Source organism: Oncorhynchus mykiss, chromosome 15, assembly GCF_013265735.2.
Source record: "Oncorhynchus mykiss isolate Arlee chromosome 15, USDA_OmykA_1.1, whole genome shotgun sequence".
In the NCBI taxonomy this organism is placed as follows: Eukaryota; Metazoa; Chordata; class Actinopteri; order Salmoniformes; family Salmonidae; genus Oncorhynchus; species Oncorhynchus mykiss.
Window position 1 is genome coordinate 16,200,140 of NC_048579.1, and position 19,529 is coordinate 16,219,668.

A 19,529-nucleotide genomic window follows, 5' to 3' on the forward strand; every position below is an offset into this window, starting at 1 on the left:
AAATCCCAATCCTGCTATACTGCAACTACAACATTATTTCATGCAAAACATTCATTTGTGGTCTAGGCTGCCACCTTTTGGATTATGTTGGAACTGCACAGTGCGCGCAGCACAAACTCACATTAGTTATAGGCGCCACATTGTCAATCAGGCATCTTGCATTGGCCGTGCAGCATTTTGAAGGAAGTTGTCAAGGAAGTGCGTTTGTGTTTATAGAAGACCTCCCGCCCTCACCTACCGTCAACCAATCATGTCAATGCGGTGCTTTACGGAGCCCTCCGCATTGTTATAAACTTTGAGTCTCACAGCGATGCGGTACTGAGCTCAAATTGACCTCTGCGTGCCTCTAGAGGCTCCGCAATTTGCGTCACACCATACATACCGCGCCTCCGACCACATGGCAGTAATGTGACCAACATCAACATGAGGCTTTTTGTTGTTGTTGCCAATCACGATATAGTTATGCACTTGTTATTTGTACGTGCTAATAGATTCTTATAAATATTAACAGTCGCTACGCAATTAACTAACACAATATTCAATGGGTTTACTGACCACAGTCCATTGAATTAATATTAAGAAGTGTTGATTATTTGGCGTCAGGATAGCACAGAACATGGAAAAAAAAAGCAGCGAGATATGCAACATAGAGGTATGTTTCTGCAAAATGTTTACTGCTAGCGTGCGGGGCGCTTCATTTCGGTCGGGCAGGGATGAAATCACCCTCCTCCCAGTCAGCCCCAGGTCTTCAGGGTTGAGTCCCGGGTGTTCTGTAAACCTATTCTTATTGACATTGAAAGTCAATCTTACAGATATGCAATTTATAACGGTTTGTAGTCTTAACATCTGGTGCATAATAATTACACATTTGCGAGAAAATGTAACATTCGTTTTTTAAAGTTTAATATATTTTCTCTTGCGACATATTCAAATTCCTTTATTAATCACATTAGCAAGCAATAATCATTATTTTGATGGAAAACCGTATTTTGCTTTTTAGGTCGTTAAAAATTAAAGATCGTAGGTCGTAGAAGTTAAATCGAGATTACTCGAACCTTTATGGAAAAAAGGGTTTATTGGCTAAATGTAGCAATTTCCCTCTGCTGCAAAAATGTTTCATGGTATCAGGCCTTGTGGTCAGGTTTTGAGTAGTCCTTATTCTGTACATTTTGTGGGCACCTGCTCGTTGAACATCTCATTCCAAAATTATGGGCATTAATATGGAGTTGGTCCCCCCTTTGCTGCTATTACAGCCTCCACTCTTCTGGGAAGGCTTTCTACTAAATAAAACATTGCTGCAGGGACTTGCTTCCATTCAGCCACAAGAGCATTAGAGAGGTCGGGCACTGATGTTGGGCGATTAGGCCTGGCTCGCAGTCAGCGTTCCAATTCATCACAATGGTGTTCGATGGGCTTTGTGCCAGCCAGTCAAGTTCTTCCACACCGAACTCCACAAACCATTTCTGTATGGACCTTGCTTTGTGCACAGGGGCGTTGTCATGCTGAAACAGGAAAGTGCCTTCCCCAAACTGTTGTCACTAATTTGGAAGCACAGAATCGTCTATAATGTAATTGTATGCTGTAGCGTTAAGATTTCCCTTCACTGGAACTAAGGGGCCTGAAAAGCAGCCCCTGACCATTATTCCTCCTCCACAAAACTTTGCAGTTGGCACTATGCATTGGGGCAGGTAGCGTTGGCCTGGCATCCCTCAAACCCAGATTCGTCTGTCCGACTGCCAGATGATGAAGCGTGAGTCATCACTCCAGAGAATGCGTTTCCACTGATCCAGAGTCCAATGGCAGGGAGCTTTACACCACTCCAGCCAACGCTTGCAATTGCGGATGGTGATCTTAGGCTTGTGTGCGGCTGCTCGGCCATGGAAACCCATTTCATGAAGCTTCCGACAAACAGTTGCTGTGCTGATGTTGCTTCCATTGGCAGTTTGGAACTCGGTAGTGAGTGTTGCAACCGAGGACAGACTATTTTTATGTGCTAAAGCACTCAGCTGTCCCGTTCTGTGAGCTTGTGTGGCCTACCACCACGCGGCTGAGCCGTTGTTGCTCCTAGATGTTTCCACTTTGCAATAACAGGACTAACAGTTGACCGGGGAAGCACGCGAAGGGCGGAAATTTGACCTAACTTGTTCGAAAGGTGGCATCCTATGATGGTGCCACGTTGAAAGTCACTGATCTCTTTAGTAACGCCAATCTACTGCCAAGGTTAGTCTATGGAGGTTGCATGGCTGTGTGCTTGATTTTATACAAATGTCACCAATGGGTGTGGCTGAAATAGCCAAATACGCTAATTTGAAGGGGTGTCCACATACTTTTGTATATACAGTGGGCTCCAAAATTACTGACACCCCTGACTGGCAATGCACAAACAACACTTGAAAAAAGATAAACAATATAATTATAGAGAGAAACTCAAAATACCAACATGAGAAATACTGTACTTATTTAATGTTTCAATGGAACCAACCAAAATCATACAATTATTTAATACAAAATACATTTGACCAAAATCAAGGTTTCATAATTATTGGCACTCCTCATTTAGTACTTAGTGCAACCACCTCTGGCAAGGATAACAGCATGGAGTCTTTTCCTGTAATGTTTGACAAGGTTAAGGAACACATTTGGAGGGATTTTGGACCATTCCTCTATGCAGATCCTTTCAAGATCCTTCACATTCTTGGTTTTGCAGTTATCAACTGCCCTCTTCCACTCAGCCCACAGGTTTTCAATTGGATTGAGTTCCAGCATCTGAGATGGTCATGGCAGAACATTGCTTTTGTTTTCACAGAACCATTTCTGTGTGGATCTTGAGGTATGTTTTGGGTCATTGTCTTGTTGGAAAGTCCACCTACGGCCAAGTCCCAGACTTCTCGCAGAGGCAACCAGATTGTCAGCCAAAATTGCCTGATACTTGGTGGAATTCATTATGCCATCAATCTTAACCAGTGTCCCTGGACATCTGGAATTAAAACAGCCCCAAAACATCACTGACCTACCACCATATTTCACTGTGGGTATGAGGTGCCTCTCCTTGTATGCATCTCTGTTTTGACGCCAAACATGCCAATGCTGTATCTGACCAAAACATTCAATTTTGGTCTCAACTGACCAGAGCACCTTCTTCCAGTCATATTTTAAATTGTTTGGCAAACTCCAAGCGCTTGCGTCTGTGTCTTGGGGTCAGAAAGGGCTTTCTTCTGGCAACCCTTCCAAAGAGCCTGTGGTTGTGGAGGTGTCATCTGATGGTGCCTTTTGAAACCTGGTGACCCCAAGACGCCACCAAGGCCTGCCATTCTTTCACAGTGATTCTTGGGGATTGTGTTGCTTCTCTCACCATCCTCCTCCCCATCCTGGGGGGCAAAATGCATTTGCGTCCTCTACCCGTGAGGTTTTCAACTGTTCCATATCTTTTGAATTTTTTTATAATTGCCCTGACAGTGCTCAGTGGTATATTTAATCGTTTGTGGATCTTCTTGTAGCCATTACCAGATTTATGAAGGTCTACGACCATCTGTCTCTTTTGAACTGCCAGTTCTTTTGTTTCTTCATGGTGTTGGATGACAAAGGGATATTGCATGCGTGTTACCTCATTTTTATACCCTTGTGAAACAGGAAGTGATGTAATGGCTCAATATAGTTCCTTAAGACTTATATAAACTTAAATAAGTGGAATTTAATTCCTGGTTTAATTTTGGTAGAGGTTATTTACAATAATCTTTAAGGGTGCCATTCATTGTGAAACCTTGATTTGGAGGACATTGATTTTTAATTAAATCAAATTATTTTGGTGGGTTCCATTGAAACATTAATAAAGTACAGTATTTCTCACGTTAGTATTTTGAGTTTCTCTCTATAATTATATCGTTTATATTTTTGAAAGTATTATTTGTGCATTGCCAGTAATTTTGAAGTTCACTGTATAGTGTTGTCCGCTGAACTGAACATGCAATTGAAGCACCCCTTGCCACCTCTATTGCCTTGGTGATGCAGAAACGAGAGACCACATATGTGCCTGTTTTATTAAAATCTGGGAATATTTGACCAAGAAAACATTTCTGGTTGGTCTCAGGGAATTTAAAAAACTGTTAAGGGAGACTTTTAAAATGTGATTGAGCGAAGTAACAGCAAATATATTGAATAAGCAAGGAGAGCCTCACAAGTTTGATGAAATTACCTTATATATTTTAGTCTAATACAGCAATTTACTTACTTTTGTAGGTCTTCACCAAAATCATAAAATCATATTAGGCCTAACTGTCCTCTTCCGAAAGGATTTGATATGATTGGTTGACAATAGGCCTATTACATTTGCCTAACGCCTTGATTACACCGGCAGCACCATTACGTTTTGGTACACCAGAAGTCCATTCATTTCTAATGGAACGCTGCGTTTGCCTTACAGCATCGTCTTGCAGTAGCAGTTGCAGTGCTTTCTGCATGTGTAAATGGCTTGACAGAAATGGTAGCAGAAGGGGAACTTTTGTTGCAAACATATCCAGATGATGCTGCATAACATTTTGTGCAATGACGCTGTAGGTGTGATCGAGTCGTTAGGCTACTACATCCTTGATGTACACTGAGTATACAAAACGTTAAGAACACCTGCTCTTTCCATGACATAGACTGACCAGGTGAATCCAGGTGAAAGCTATGATTCCTTATTGATGTCACTTGTTAAGTCCACTTCAATTAGTGTAGATGAAGGGGAGGAGACAGGTTAAATAAGGATTTTTAAGCCTTGAGACAAGTGAGACATGGATTGTGCATGTGTGCCAATGAGAGGGTGAATGGGCAAGACAAAAAATGGAAGTACCTTTGAACGGGTATGGTAGTAGGTGCCAGACGCACCAGTTTGTGTAAAGAACTGCAATGCTGTTGGGCTTTTCATGCTCAACAGTTTCCCATGTGTATCAAGAATGGTCCACCACCCAAAGGACATCCGGCCAACTTGACACAACTGTGGGAAGCGTTGGAGTCGACATGGGCCAGCAACCCTGTGGAACGCAATCGAAACACCATGTAGAGTCCATGCCCTGATGAATTGAGGTTGTTCTGAGGGCAAAAGGGGGTATTCTTCTCTGCTCATACAGGAGTACTAAAGGCCTAGTTAAATTGGCAATGTAGGCCTGAATGCAAAACTAATGCATTGCAAAATGTTTGCAATAAACTCATGATCACTCACTAAGCAAATCCTAAACCTTGTCATGTGATGGTCATCATTTTTTAGCTAGGGGTTCATCTCGATTTATCAGGGGATGCTGCAGCACCCTCAGAATCCCTACTTCCGCGCGGCTATGGAAGCGAGATCCCCTATTGTGCAGTGTATCTCAGAATCTACAGTGACGTGCTTGAGGCAAGCCTCATCTTTCTTCCTGTGTTGTCACCTTTCTGAAACCAGATTTACAGCTTTTTAGTATCAGCTAGCTGCAACAGTTGCCTGGCTACCCTGACACCTTGCTCCTGCCATGCCACGCCCACGGACGTAGTTTCTTCTCCGCAATGAAAAAAGGGGAAAAGTTAATGAAGTATGTAGCGAAAGACAGAGCATAGTAAGAATTTGGCGTGAGTTGTCAGACTACTGCAACAGATGACCATCATATGACAAGGTTTAGGATTTGCCATAGTAGTGTGATCATGAGTTTATTCCAAACATTTAGCAATGCAATGCATCAGTTTTGCATTCAGGCCTACATTGCCACTGACTGACAAAAAGCTACCTATAATGAAAAGCTGCACGAATTCTGGCATTCTATTCCTCTGTAGGTTACATAATAATAACACATACTGATATTTGTTACATTAAAGGAGCCGATCTGGTAAAAGATAAAACAAAGAAAAAAACATTTTACTTTTTTTTGTACCATCTTCGAAATGCAAGAGAAAGGACATAATGTATTATTCCAGCCCAGGCACAATTAAGATTTTGGCCACTAGATGGCAGCAGTGTATGCGCAAAGTTTATATTGATCCAATGAATCACTGCATTCTGTTCAAAATTTTGAATAAAGACTGCCCAAATGTGCCTAATTGGTTTATTAATACTTTTAAGTTCATAACTGTGCACTCTCCTCAAACAATAGCATTATTTCACTATAATAGCTACTGTAAATTGGACAGTGCAGTTAGATTAACAATAATTTAAGCTTTCTGCCCATATAAATTATGTCTAGGTCCTGGAAATTTGTTACTTACAACCTTATGCTAATCACATTAGCCTACGTTAGCTCAACCATCCCGCGGGGGTGACACCGATCCCGTAGAGGTGTAACAGTATAGCTTCCATCCCCTCGCCCGACCCGGGCTCGAACCAGGGACCCTCTGCACACAGAGGGAACAACTACTTCAGGTCTCAGAGCGAGCGACGTCACCGATTGAAACGCTATTAGCGCGCACCACTGCTAACTAGCTAGCCATTTCAAATCGCTAATAATGTAAACCATGAAAATAGTGTATTTCCCAGACTGGGTAATACATTGTAATTACCTTAAGCAACTTGAATAGGCTAATGAAATTCAGACTGAGTGTGCCATCCTCATGAGCAAAACAGGAGGCATTCCAACCGTGGCGGTTGTTCGTGTTAAACCACCCTCATCTAATGCTTTATCATATTAGATTTAATTAGAGAGACTAAATCTTGTGTTTAGAGTGGCTTTATTGACACACTGTTTTAAAAACTCACTATGGCACACAGCAGTTACTGAGCAAATCTGATTATTCCATGAAAACTGGCAGATAGAAAGTGTTTTCTTGGCGTTCATACATTTGTCTGTCTGTAACCAGAGCCTGTGAGTAATAAATAGAGCAAAATAGAACACTTAGTCTTGGAAACAAATCTACATGACAGAGCCTGGCATTCATTCAGAGGTGCTAAAACATAGAAAAACATGCAGAAGTATTCATTTCACATGAACTCGCATGTACTTTCAAAATGGCTATTAATTGGCACACAACGCAGTGCAGTTTGAAACAGAGATTGTTTGTTCTGTTTCTTATGTCCAGTTAGAACACAGTACGCTCTCTGTTACAACCCCAGAATGCGGTCATTAGCATTAGACTTTGGCTTTGAGGGCTGAAAAAGTTAAGTACACTTAGTTTAATGTGTCCCTGAACAGTATTGCATGACTCGGGCTGCATTTAGACAAGCAGTCCAATTCTGTTATTTTTTCCACTAATTGGTATTTTGGCCAATCACATCAGGTCTTTTTCAGAGCTTATCTGATTGGTCAATAGACAAATGAGTGAAAACAATATCATAATTGGACTGACTATCTAAACACAGCCTAAAGGGAGAACAGAAACCAACAGAAAACGTGCATAGCTAAATGTGCAGTGCAATCATCAATCCTTTGAGTGACACACACTTAATTTGTCCTATCTTACTCTTAACGCACACATCCCTCATTGTCTTTCTCAGTGGCAGTTCTGACACTTTGGGTGACATTTTTGGTTGTTGATGTTACAGCGGCAGCCTCCGCTGGTGTCTCCCGGACCCTGGGAGGAAACAGAAGCACATTAGATATTTTATTGTCACACCGGATAGGTGCAGTGAAATGAGTTGTTTTACAGGGTCAGCCATAGTAGAACACCACCCATGGAGCAAATTTGGGTTACGTGCCGTAAGGGCACATCGACAGATTTTTCACCTTGTCGGTGTGGGTATTCGAACCAGCGACCTTTCAGTTACTGGCCCAACCCTCTAACTGCTAGGCTACATGCTACGTTGGACAGGTAGCAGACAGATGTGAAATGTCTGCATTACAGGTGACCGGAGGAGCACAACCATGCTAAACTGAATTTGACAGAGAGACAGGAGGGACGGGCTCTTACCCCAGGCCCCCAGCGAGGCCCCCTGGTGACCCAGCAGATCTCATTGTGACAGACAGTGCAACGCAGCCAATCACAGCCCTCCTTTTTCTGCACGATGATGCCGCACTGTGGGCAGTGCATGGCCTCCCCGGAGAGGACCAGGGTCTGAGAGAGACACGGGTATTACATGTTAATATAACAGTTATCTGTTAATATGATATCAGCAAAGTCTTACTAACCTGAAAACTAACAATCCTTCCCCTAAAATCTCATTGTCCTCAATGCTTTGCTGAAATTGATCTACAGGTATAAATTGTGTGTGTAAAAGTGTCTGTGTGTCACCTTGAGCAGATCTCTGGTTCTGCGGGCTGCCGAGTCGTTCTCAGCACGGGTTGTAAGGTCATCCTGGTACTGCTTACAGTCCATCCCTTCATGAATCGCCTGAGAGACAGACAGAGTAGAGAAAGAGGTTTGTTCAAATCCATGGTGTATGCAATCATTGGTGAATGTAAAGGTGACGTGTGTGTACCTTGCAGAGCAGGCAGTTGTGCTTGTTGCAGACTGGGCAGTGGAACACGTTGACGGTGTCCTCGTACACACACCACCCGGCACAGTCTGGGCTGGCACAGTGGTAACTGCCCTCACAACGAGACTCTGCCACAGACAAGCCTCTCTGCAGCCAGCGCTCGTACTCCTCTTCCGACACCAACTGGTAGGCAGGAAGGAATGAAAGAGCAGAGGGGAGAGAGATGATTAGATGACTGATGTATCGTGGGTTTTCTGGTTTGCATTAGCCAGACATTAGGCAGTGTGTTATACAGTATGTCTCTAATATCCAATGGGCCATCGTGCAGCTACTATTAAATACATTAGAAAGAAGCCAGTGATGTCACCACTCACGGCTCTGATCTCTCTCCCCTGCAGGGTGCAGTCACAGGCGTACGTGTCATCACGGTACGGACAGGCCACCTCCGGGTCCTCACACATCAGGACTACTGAGCGCAGGCAATCTCTGTGAACACAACACACTGGCTCCATCTCTGCATAAGCATCTCATCTCACCCACACCCTTCTTGCACAGTGCGAAATATAAGCAATATGATGTTATAGCTGCACTTAGCAGCTCTCTGGGAGGCTAAGTGGAGTTTCCACCACATTGCTAACACCGCTCCAATGCTTTCAGATCACCTAGTGTCTAGGGGGAGGGTCACTAGGTGGAGGGCCAAGAGATTTGTCTGAGTGGTACCTGCAGAAACAGTGGAGACACTCTCTGAGCAGGACTCCCTCCCCAGGCTGCAGGTCCAGGTAACAGATCCTACAGTCCACAGCATCTGGGTTGGGCACCAGGTCCTTTCCATCCAACATCACCAGCCGGGCAAAGTTCTCCCTCCGCTCTGCTTCCCTCGCCTGGGGTGGTGGGGATCCACAATATACAATAACACACACGTTGAACACGCAGGTTGTACACACACATCGTTCAAACACACAGACAGAAGTTAATTTAGTTTTCTTGCTTTATTACAGTTAAATACACATTTTCAATTGCAACAACATGGATGTTTTTTTGTTCTACATTCAGTCAAAAGGCCTTCATTATTTATTAAATTGTGCATTTTGAAAGTTAACACATTAAAAACAAACAGCCATTGAAGTTGTCCACTTGATGACCCTGACTGTAACAAACAGGCACAGACTGTGCAACACAGCAGTTCTTTGTCTTCTCTGAAATAGTAAGTTTCAACTGGTTGGCACACACTAAGCAAACTAGGCCTACATGGATTTGCAGTATAATTACATAATTCATTACAAACATGCAAAGTTACATTTACATTTTTCAGTAATTTAGCAGACGCTCTTATCCAGAGCAATTTACAGTATCAATTATAATGAAGTGCCTTGCTCAGGGGCACATCGGCAGATTTTTTCACCTAGTCGGCTCGGGATTTGAACCAGCGACCTTTCGGTTATGCTCTTAAAAGCTAGGCTACCTGCTGTCCTATATACAAAGCCTTCGACATACAAGAGCCATGATTCTTTAATTTGCTTAAAAGTCATACAAACACACTTCTGTGCAGATAAACATACACCACATGAACAAAAGTATGTGGACACCTGCTCGTCAAACATCTCATTACAAAATCATGGGCATTAATATGAAGTTGGTACCCCCCTTTGCTGCTATAACAGCCTCCTCTCTTCTGAGAAGGGTTTCCACTAGATGTTGGAACATTGCTGTGGGGACTTGCTTCCATTCAGCCACAAGAGCATTAGTGAGGTCGGGCACTGATGTTAAGCGATTAGGCCTGGCTGGCAGTCGGCGTTTCAATTCATCCCAAAGGTGTTCAATGGGGTTAAGGTCAGGGATTTGTGCAGGCCAGTCAAGTTCTTCCACACCGATCTCTACAAACCATCTCTGTATGGACCTTGCTTAGTGCACACGGGCATTGTTATGGTGAAACAGGAAAGGGCCTTTCCCAAACTGTTGCCACAAAGTTGGAAGCACAGAATCGTCTATAATGTAATTGTATGCTGTAGCGTTAAGATTTCCCTTCACTGGAACTAAGGGGCCTCAACCAAACCATGAAAAACAGCCGAGACCATTAATCCTCCTACAACAAACTTTAGTTGGCACTATGCCAGCTTTACACCCCTCCAGCCGACGCTTGGCCTTGCGCATGGTAATCTTAGGCTTGTGCTCAGCCACGGAAACCCATTTCATGAAGCTCCTGATGAAACATTTTTTTGTGCTGACGTTCCAGAGGCAGTTTGGAACTTGGTAGTGCTAGTGAGTGTTGCAATCAAGGATAGACCATTTTTATGCGTTAAGCACTTCCCCACTAGGCGGCCCCGTTCTGTGAGCTGTGTGGCCTACCACTTCATGGCTGAGCCGTTGTCGCTCCTAGACATTTCCACTTCACAATAGCAGCACTTACAGTTGACCAGGGCAGCTCAAGCAGGGCAGAAATTTTACAACCTGACTTGTTGGAAAGGTGGCATCCTATGACAGTGCCACGTTGAAAGTCACTGAGCTTTTCAGTAAGGCCATTCTAATGCCAATATTTGTCAATGGAGATTGCATGGCTGTGTGCTTGATTTTATACACCTGTCAGCAACGGGTGTGGTCGAAATAGCCAAATCCATTCATTTGAAGGGGTGTCCATATACTTTTTTATATATAGTGTATTTGTATCAAACAATGTCAGAGGGTAGGTAGCCACAATGCTATGTAATGTACAGTCACTGAGATTCTGTCACAACATGAATGAGTATTGCTCAGTAGCGTGAGTGTATGGGTTGAAGAGAATGTTTACAGTGGCAAAATATAGAAAGTGTGTGTGTGCGCGTCTGTCAGTCAGTGTCTTTCTGCGATGTTACGGAGTGTGTGTGTGCCTGTAGTCCTGGGCCAAGTTTTCCAGTAGTGAGTCATTTTGAGCACCCGCGCCCCTCAGCGCCTCTCTTCTCCCTTTCTCCTTCAAAAAACAAAGAGACAGAAGAGAAGAGAGTCAGCCTTAGAGCCCATCCTACCATCCCTGGTCGTCTCAACTCCTGCTACTCCTACGGAGCCTACCTTTCCCTAATAAACCTTTCCCTAAAAAACCTTTTCCCTAATAAACTATGCACTGTAATTAACTGTAAACTGTGTGCATGTGCAAGACTCTGTGTGTGTGTGTGTGTCTAGGTTTCTACATGTCCTGTTGACACTGTCTGACAGCTTGCATTTCCTGCTGTACATTTGAATGCGTTTAGGTGCACGAGTGTCTGAGTTTGTGTATGTGTTCATGAGCATAAAACATCCTACCTGCTGGTACTGTCGGACAGCTTCTTTCTCCTGCTGTATGCGGTGAAGCTCCAGAGGGTCTGGTTTGTAGCTCCCAGGAACAGTATAGCTCTCTGGACGGTCTGTACTGCAGATCTCACAGCCAGGCCGTGTGGGCTTGTTTATGTACGTGCAAGAGGGGCAGGCCCAACCCTGAGACACACAGCGAGACTGTCTTTACAGGTGTGTTGCTGGAAACCTACTGTATGTCAACTTACTGTATCTAGGTATGCATGCATACCTAGATGAAATCCATGTAGCAGAGTGAAACAGTTAGTCAATTAATACCAAGGGGTACTGTACAGAGCTTGTGTGTACCTGTGGCCCTGATTTCTTAGGGGTAAGTGCTTCGGTGAGTTGCGGCATCTCCAGGTTGATGAGGTCTTTGATTTCACTGATTTTCAGCCTCTCTGCCCCGGCTCCATTTGGCCCCGCTCCATTTGAACCTATCGGAACAAAGCTCGGTCAGGAGGAAGCCAACACAATGGGTCCTTCTGTCAATGGTGTGTATGTGTGTGCATTTGTGTGAGTGTTTAACAGTGTCACCCATGCTGCTGTGGCTCAGTCTGGGGGGCAGGGTGCTGTAACCCCTCCAGTCCTGGGATGTGGGGCCGTTGCTTGGGGTCTCAAGAGGAGGGGTAGCGGGGGTGAGGAGGGCTCTTTCCTGGTCCTGCTGGAGCAGCTGCCGTGTGAGACGGGCGTGGCGGGCAGAGAGGAGGTACAGGAAGGCCGTGTCTCCATCCCTACGCACCCCGTAGGACGCGAGAGAGCGCTGGTCTGCACACAGACATTGGCCAATCACCCAGCGCTGCACCCGCGGATGGAAGCCATACTCCAGGAATACCTAGAGGACAGAGGGACAGACAGAAAAGGTACAAAAACTAAAAACACAGGTAGAAAGTAGGTTTACATTATGTTGAAACTATTGTAGAGCTAGATACTGTTAAGAGTTCTGAATTCAAACTTTTAAAAATGTAATTCTTATTTAAGCTGTTCAGACTGACCTGCTGCTTGAGTATTGCGATGGTCGCGTGGGGGGGGACTTTCACTGTGACACAACAGGAAGACGAAGAATCTTCGACCACTACAGCCAAGCTTTCACAGAAAGATACAATCGTCATGAACTACTAAAATATGCATTTCCTGTCATCGCACCAGTTCACACAATATTCTGACTTCTTCAATAACTTCCTGTTCTATTACCCAGTAGCTCGTTTGTTCTTAACTCTCTCACCTAAGATCTGTGTCTCCGTAGCTCCTCTCAGAGGGCTGGATCTTCAGCTCTGCCTGCTGACGAGCCAGGGTGGCAGCGTAGATGGAGGCCGCCTGGATGTCACCAGCCTCGATGGCCCTGGTCAGCTCAGCACACATCTCCTCTACAGATGAATGGACACAAGGTTGAAACACAGAGTCCGGGACAGTGAGCAATTGAAAAAGAGTAGAAACTTGCCAATACACTACTGTACACACACACACCCACTGAGGGCTACCTGTGCGTGGTAAGGAAGCGGAGCTGGGTGTCTCCAAGGCCTCCAGAGGAAGTTGTCGGTCATCAGTGGGAGGGCTGTCGGACACTGAGGGGTCAGGAGAAGAGAAGACAGGGGACTCAGGTTATTAGAGCACAGAAAAGATGGGAGGAGAAGACAGTGAAAGATCTGATCAAAGAGAACAGAGGCAGGAAGAAAGTAGACTAACCCCTGTGTGCCTCTCTGAGTGACGATATCACCACGGTGGCCCACTCCTGAGCCTCCTGCTCGCAGCGGAAGTTGAAGCTGATGCGGTCGTGAGGGGGCATGAACAAACTCAGCTCGTGGCATTTTGGCGATTTCACCTCATAGTGCACCGACCTCAGGTCAAACTCTGCAATGGACTGGAAGACACGGAGGGGAGAGAGTGAAGTGATTCTCATTTTATCACACTGAAATTAGCTGCCTACCACTGTTTGTTCCATGGTAGTATGTTGACTTTAGGTATTGCACATGTTGGAATTACCTTTGAGCTCTGTTTTTGGGAGAGAATGATTGGACAGCACTGCAGCCTATAGACCTAGTCAGAGGGAATGCCTTTGGAAAGTATTCAGACCCCTTCAATTTTCCAAATTTCTAAAATGGATTAAATAAATACAAATCTTCAATCTACACACAATATCCAATAATGACAACGAGTAAACAGGTTTAAAAAAAACAGAAATACCTTATTTACAAAATTATTCAGACCCTTTGCTATAAGACACAAAATTGAGCTAAGGTGCATCCTGTTTCCATTGATCATCCTTTTTATGTTTCTACAACTTAATTGGAGTCCCCCTGTGGCAAATTCAATTGATTGGACATGATTTGGCAAAGGCACACACCTGTCTACATAAGGTCCCACAGTTGACAGTGCATGTCAGAGCAATAACCAAGCCATGAGGTCAAAGGAATTGTCCGTTGTGCTCCGAGACAGGATTGTGTCAAGGCACAGATCTGGGGAAGTGTACCAAAACATTTCTGCAGCATTGAAGTTCCCCAAGAACACAGTGGCCTCCATCATTCTTAAATGGAACAAGTTTGGAACCACCAAGACTCTTCCTAGAGCTGGCTGCCCGGCCAAACTGAACAATCGGGGGAGAAGAGGCTTGGTCAGGGAGGTGACCAAGAACCCAATGGTCACTCTGACAGAGCTCTTTCAGAGTTGCTCTATGGAGATGGGAGACCCTTCCAAAAGGATAACCATCTCTGCAGCACTCCACCAATCACGCCTTCATGGTAGAGTTGCCAGACGGAAGCCACTCCTCAGTAAAAGGCACATGACAGCCCGCTTGGAGTTTGCTAAAAGGTCTGATGAAACCAAGATTGAACTCTTTGGCCTGAATGCCAAGAGTCACGTCTGGAGGAAACCTGGCACCATCCCTACGATAAAGCATGGTGGTGGCAGCATCATGCTGTGGGGATGTTTTTCAGCGGCAGGGACTGGAAGACTAGTCAGGGATGAGGCAAAGATGAACAGTGCAAAGTACAGAGAGATCCTTGATGAAAACCTGCTCCAGAGCGCTCACGACCTCAGACTGGGGCGATGGTTCACCTTCCAACAGGTCAAGCACACAGCCAAGACAACGCAGGAGTGGCTTCGGGACAAGTCTCTGAATGTCCTTGAGTGGCCCAGCCAGAGTCCGGACTTGAACCCGATCGAACATCCCTGAAAATAGCTGTGCAGCAACACTCCCCATCCAACCTGACAGAGCTTGAGAGGATCTGCAGAGAAGAATGAGAGAAACTCCCCAAATACAGGTGTGCCAAGGTTGTAGCATCATACAAGAATACTCAAGGCTGTAATCACTGCCAAAAGTGTTTCAACAAAGTACTGAGTAAAGGGTCGGAAATACTTATGTAAATGTGATAATTTTTTAAATGTTAAAATATATATAAATTAGCAACATTTTCTAAAAACTAATTTGTGCTGTGTCATTATGTGGTGGTGTATAGATTGATGAGGAAAAAACTATTTAATCAATTTTAGAATAAGGCTCCAACCTAACAAAAAGACAAAGGATCTGAATACTTTCCAAATGCACTATATAACTACACTACCGGTCAAGTTTTAGAGAAACCTACTCATTGAAGGGTCTTTATTTTTTTACTATTTTCTACATTGTAGAATAATAGTGAAAACATAAACTATGAAATAACACATATGGATGGAGTGACCAAAAAAATAAAGCGTTAAAGAAATAAAAATATTTTATTTGAGATTCTTCAAAATAGCCACCCTTTGCCCTTGACAGCTTTGCACACTCTTGGCATTCTCTCAACCAGCTTCACCTGGAATGCTTTTCCAACCGTCTTGAAGGAGTTCCCACATGCTGAGCACTTTTCCTTCACTCTGTGGTCCGACTCATCCCAAACCATCTCAATTTGGTTAAGGTCAGGGGATTGTGTTGGCCAGGTCATCTAATGCAGCACTCCATCACTCTCCTCCTTTGTAAAATAGCCCTTATACAACCTGGGCGTGTGTTTTGGGTCATTGTCCTGTTGGAAAAACAAATTATTGTCCCAATAAGCTCAAACTAGATGGGATGGCGTATCACTGCAGAATGCTGTGGTAGCCATGCTGGTTAAGTGCACCTTGAATAAAATTTAAAAAACACATGCAGAGAGCATCCACACCGCGTCTCACAATGACAGCAGATGGAACCAAAAACCTCAAATTTGGACAAATTTCCACCCGTCTAATGTCCTTTGTTAGTGTTTCTTGGCCCAAACAAGTATCTTATTATTATTGGTGTCCTTTAGTAGTGGTTTCTCTGCAGCAATTTGACCATGAAGGCCTGATTCACACAACCTCCTCTGAACAGTTGATGTTGAGTTATGTCTGTTACTTGAACTCTGTGAAGCATTTATTTGGGCTGCAATTTCTGAGGCTGGTAACGCTAATGAGATCATCCTCTGCAGCACCTCTGGTTCTTCCTTTCCTGTGGCGGTCCTCATGAGAGCCAGTTTCATCATAGCGCTTGATGGTTTTTGCGACTGCACTTGAAGAAACGTTCAAAGTTCTTGAAATGTTCTGTATTGACTGACCTTCATGTCATAAAGTAATGATGGACTGTCTTTTCTCTTTGCTTATTTGAGCTGTTCTTGCCATAATATGACCTTGGTCTTTTACCAAATAGGGCTATCTTCTGTATACCACCCCTACCTTGTCACAACACAACTGATTGGCTCAAATGCATTAAGGAAAGAAATTCCAGAAATTAACTTTAAAACAAGGCACACCTGTTAATTGAAATGCATTCCAGGTGACTACCTCATGAAGCTGGTTGAGATAATGCCAAGAGTGTGCAAAGCTGTCATCAAGGCAAAGGGTGGCTATTTAAAGAATCTCAAATATTAAATATATTGTGATTTGTTTAACACTTTTTTAGTTACTTCATGATTACATGTGTTATTTCATAGTTTTGATGTCTTTACTATTATTCTACAATGTAGACAATAGTAAAAATAAAGAAAAACCCTTGAATGAGTAGGTGTTCTAAAACTTTTGACCGGTAGTTTATACTGGACAAAAATACTAAGTGTTGGTTTCATGAGCTGAAATAAAAGATCCCAGAAATGTTCTATATGCACAAAAGCGTATTTCTCTCAAATATTGTGCACAAATTTGTTTACATCCCTGTTAGTGAGCATTTTGTCCTTTGCCAAGATAATCCATCCACCTGACAGCTGTGGCATATCAAGAAGCTGATTAAACAGCATGATTGTTACACAGATGCACCTTGTGCTAGGGGACAATAAAAGGCCACTCTAAAATGTGCAGTTTTGTCACACAATACAATGCCACAGATTTGAGGGCATGTGCATTCGACATGCTGACTGTAGGCATGTCCACTAGAGCTGTTGCCAGATAATTTAATGTCAATTTCCCTACCATAAGCCGCCTCCAACATCATTTTAGAGAATTTGGCAGTACGTCCAACCGGCAGTATAACCGCAGACCACGTGTAACCACGGCAGCCCAGGACCTCCACATCCGGCTTCTTCACCAGCGCGATCGTCTGAGCCACCTGGGCAGCTGATGAAACTTTGGGTTTACACAACTGAAGAATTTCTGCACAAACTGTTTGAGACCGTCTCAGGGAAGTTAATCTGCATGCTCGTCATCCTCACCAGTCTTGACCTGACTGCAGTTCGGTGTCGTAACCAACTTCAGTGGGAAAATGCTCACCTTTGATGGGTACTGGCACGCTGGAGATGTGTGCTCTTCACAGATGAATCCAGGTTTCAACTGTACCGGGCAGATGGCAGACAGCGTGTATGGTTTTGTGTGGGCGAGCGGTTTGCTGATATCAACATTGAACAGAGTGCCCCATAGTGGGGTTATGATATGGGCAGGCATAAGTTAAGAACAACGTAAACAATAGCATTTTATCGATGGTAATTTGAATGAGATACCGTGATGAGATCCTGAGGCCCATTATTGTGCCCTTCATTCTCCACGATCACTTCATGTTTCAGCATGATAATGCACAATCCTGTTGCAAGGATCTGTACACAATTCCTGGAAGCTGAAAATGGCCTGCATACTCACCAGACATGTCACCCATTGAGCATGTTTGGGATGCTCTGGATCAACGTGTGCAACAGCGTGTTCCATTTCCCGCCAATATCCAGAAACTTTGCACAGCCATTGAAGAGGAGTGGGACAACATTCCACAGGCCAGAATCAACAGCCTGATCAACTCTATGCTAAGGAGATGTGTCACGCTGCATAAGGCACATGGTGGTCACAAGATACTGTCTGGTTTTCTGATCCAAGCCCCTAGCTTTAAAAAAAATAATAAGATGTGACCAACAGATGCATATCTGTATTCTCAGTCATGTGAAATCGGTAGATTAGGGCTTAATTCATTTCTTTCAATTCCTTATATGAACTGTAACTCAGTCAAATCTCTTGCGTTTATATTTTAGTTCCCTGTTCCCTCCCTTTTGTTGAACTATAAATTGTTTCAAATAACTATGTGACAGTTCAATGCATGGCAGCCAAAAGTAAGCATGAGACCAGCGATAATATCAGTGTTGTTTTAAAACCCTCTGTACACACTTCTGCCTGCCTTGGTAACGCTGGTAATAATAAAACATCACGTGACATGTAACTTTACTCCATCGAGTTTTAGCTGACAATTTCAAAAACTATTTTTAATGAACACCATTTTGTAATTAGTCAAAGGAAATACACATTATTTGTCAACATGGCTGACAAATGACATTAATTGAAATCCGCCTTTAACCTTTCTCTCTCTTACCACACTCCGACCCGTTGTTCCGCTGGTGTCCCGTAGCGTGAGACGGAATTCCCCGGACTTCCCGGGGTCCATACTGAGCTGTAGACGGAGTGACTCATCACCTGCCCCAGGAAGACACAGTGGCCGAATACCAGAATGGCAAACTGATACCCGTACCGACATCAAGACAGTATGGCAGCCAGTTTGTGAGGCCCCATAGCCAGGGATTGATGAGGACGGGTCCGGCGGTGGAGTGTGAGTAGTCCACCCGCCTGAGCTCAGCGACATTCCACCAACAGCCTCATGCAGTGTTTGGAGACGTCAAGACACCGTTCCCGGTGTGTTTAACACCACGCCAATATTGTCAGCAACGATTGCTATTAGTATTCCCATAAAATGTGCCGTTTCATCGTAGTCCCTCCATTTACCAAGCTCACAACAACAGAACCGATGGACGACCAGCTAGCTACCAGGAAGTGCGCACTCTGTGTCACTGTTTGTTTGGCTGGCTCTCTCGTGCTGCCAGTGCTAATCATTTGCGCCCCCACACGTTGTACCCATGTACTGCACAACATGGCTTTTCTGCAGGTCCAAAAACGTTTAATTTCCTCAATTTCTCTAAATCAGGTTCACAAATATACAGTATATGTGATGTACTCCTATACTAAATTGTATACATATTTTTTAAACTTGGACCTGCAAATTGTAGTGGAGACAATTGCGTATATGGTTGACCTACTTTCAACAAGACCTTAGCAGATAGAAATGTCTGAGGACTGCAGCACTAATGTCATACCATCAAAATGTTGCTTTTTTTTGGCCCCACAGTTGTAGTCCAACAACTCAGACAACTTCTAATCCAGTGTTCCTTCATTTAGGCCTAGTGAAACAGCGACCCCCATTGTTTACCTTCATGTGTGCGCCAGTGGAAATAGAATGCACATATCCATTGAAGATGCCTGGAAAAGTCCACATGATATCCCTGCACTCACACTGAAATGGGGGAGGTCTGGTCCGCTCTGGTCACTTCCTCTTGCTGTACGGAGACCAGTCAGCCAGCCTGGTCCTGAGATGTGCGTAAGGGAATTTCCATTTTTTTACACCCAACTTTTAACCTAAATCCAATGTCAT

General features: G+C 44.0%; 1 protein-coding gene across 2 annotated transcripts; it reads right to left on the reverse strand.

The window, feature by feature from the left end:
• Nucleotides 1-6,652: 6,652 nt before the first annotated feature.
• shrprbck1r (sharpin and rbck1 related) lies at nucleotides 6,653-19,328 on the reverse strand. Of its 2 annotated transcripts, none has more exons than XM_036943878.1 (14): nucleotides 19,308-19,328; nucleotides 13,337-13,511; nucleotides 13,132-13,215; nucleotides 12,876-13,017; nucleotides 12,646-12,736; nucleotides 12,188-12,485; nucleotides 11,960-12,087; nucleotides 11,624-11,794; nucleotides 9,071-9,231; nucleotides 8,725-8,836; nucleotides 8,354-8,533; nucleotides 8,167-8,265; nucleotides 7,846-7,989; nucleotides 6,653-7,509 (listed from the first exon to the last, which is right to left on the reverse strand). In XM_036943878.1, the coding sequence occupies exons 1-14, from the start codon at nucleotides 19,311-19,313 to the stop codon at nucleotides 7,429-7,431; spliced, it is 1,872 nt and encodes a 623-aa protein (XP_036799773.1). In that variant the 5' UTR covers nucleotides 19,314-19,328; the 3' UTR covers nucleotides 6,653-7,428. The 2 variants fall into 2 exon arrangements, with proteins under 2 accessions (XP_036799773.1, XP_021418153.1); XM_021562478.2 differs by lacking the exon at nucleotides 19,308-19,328 and adding an exon at nucleotides 18,420-18,949.
• Nucleotides 19,329-19,529: the final 201 nt, after the last annotated feature.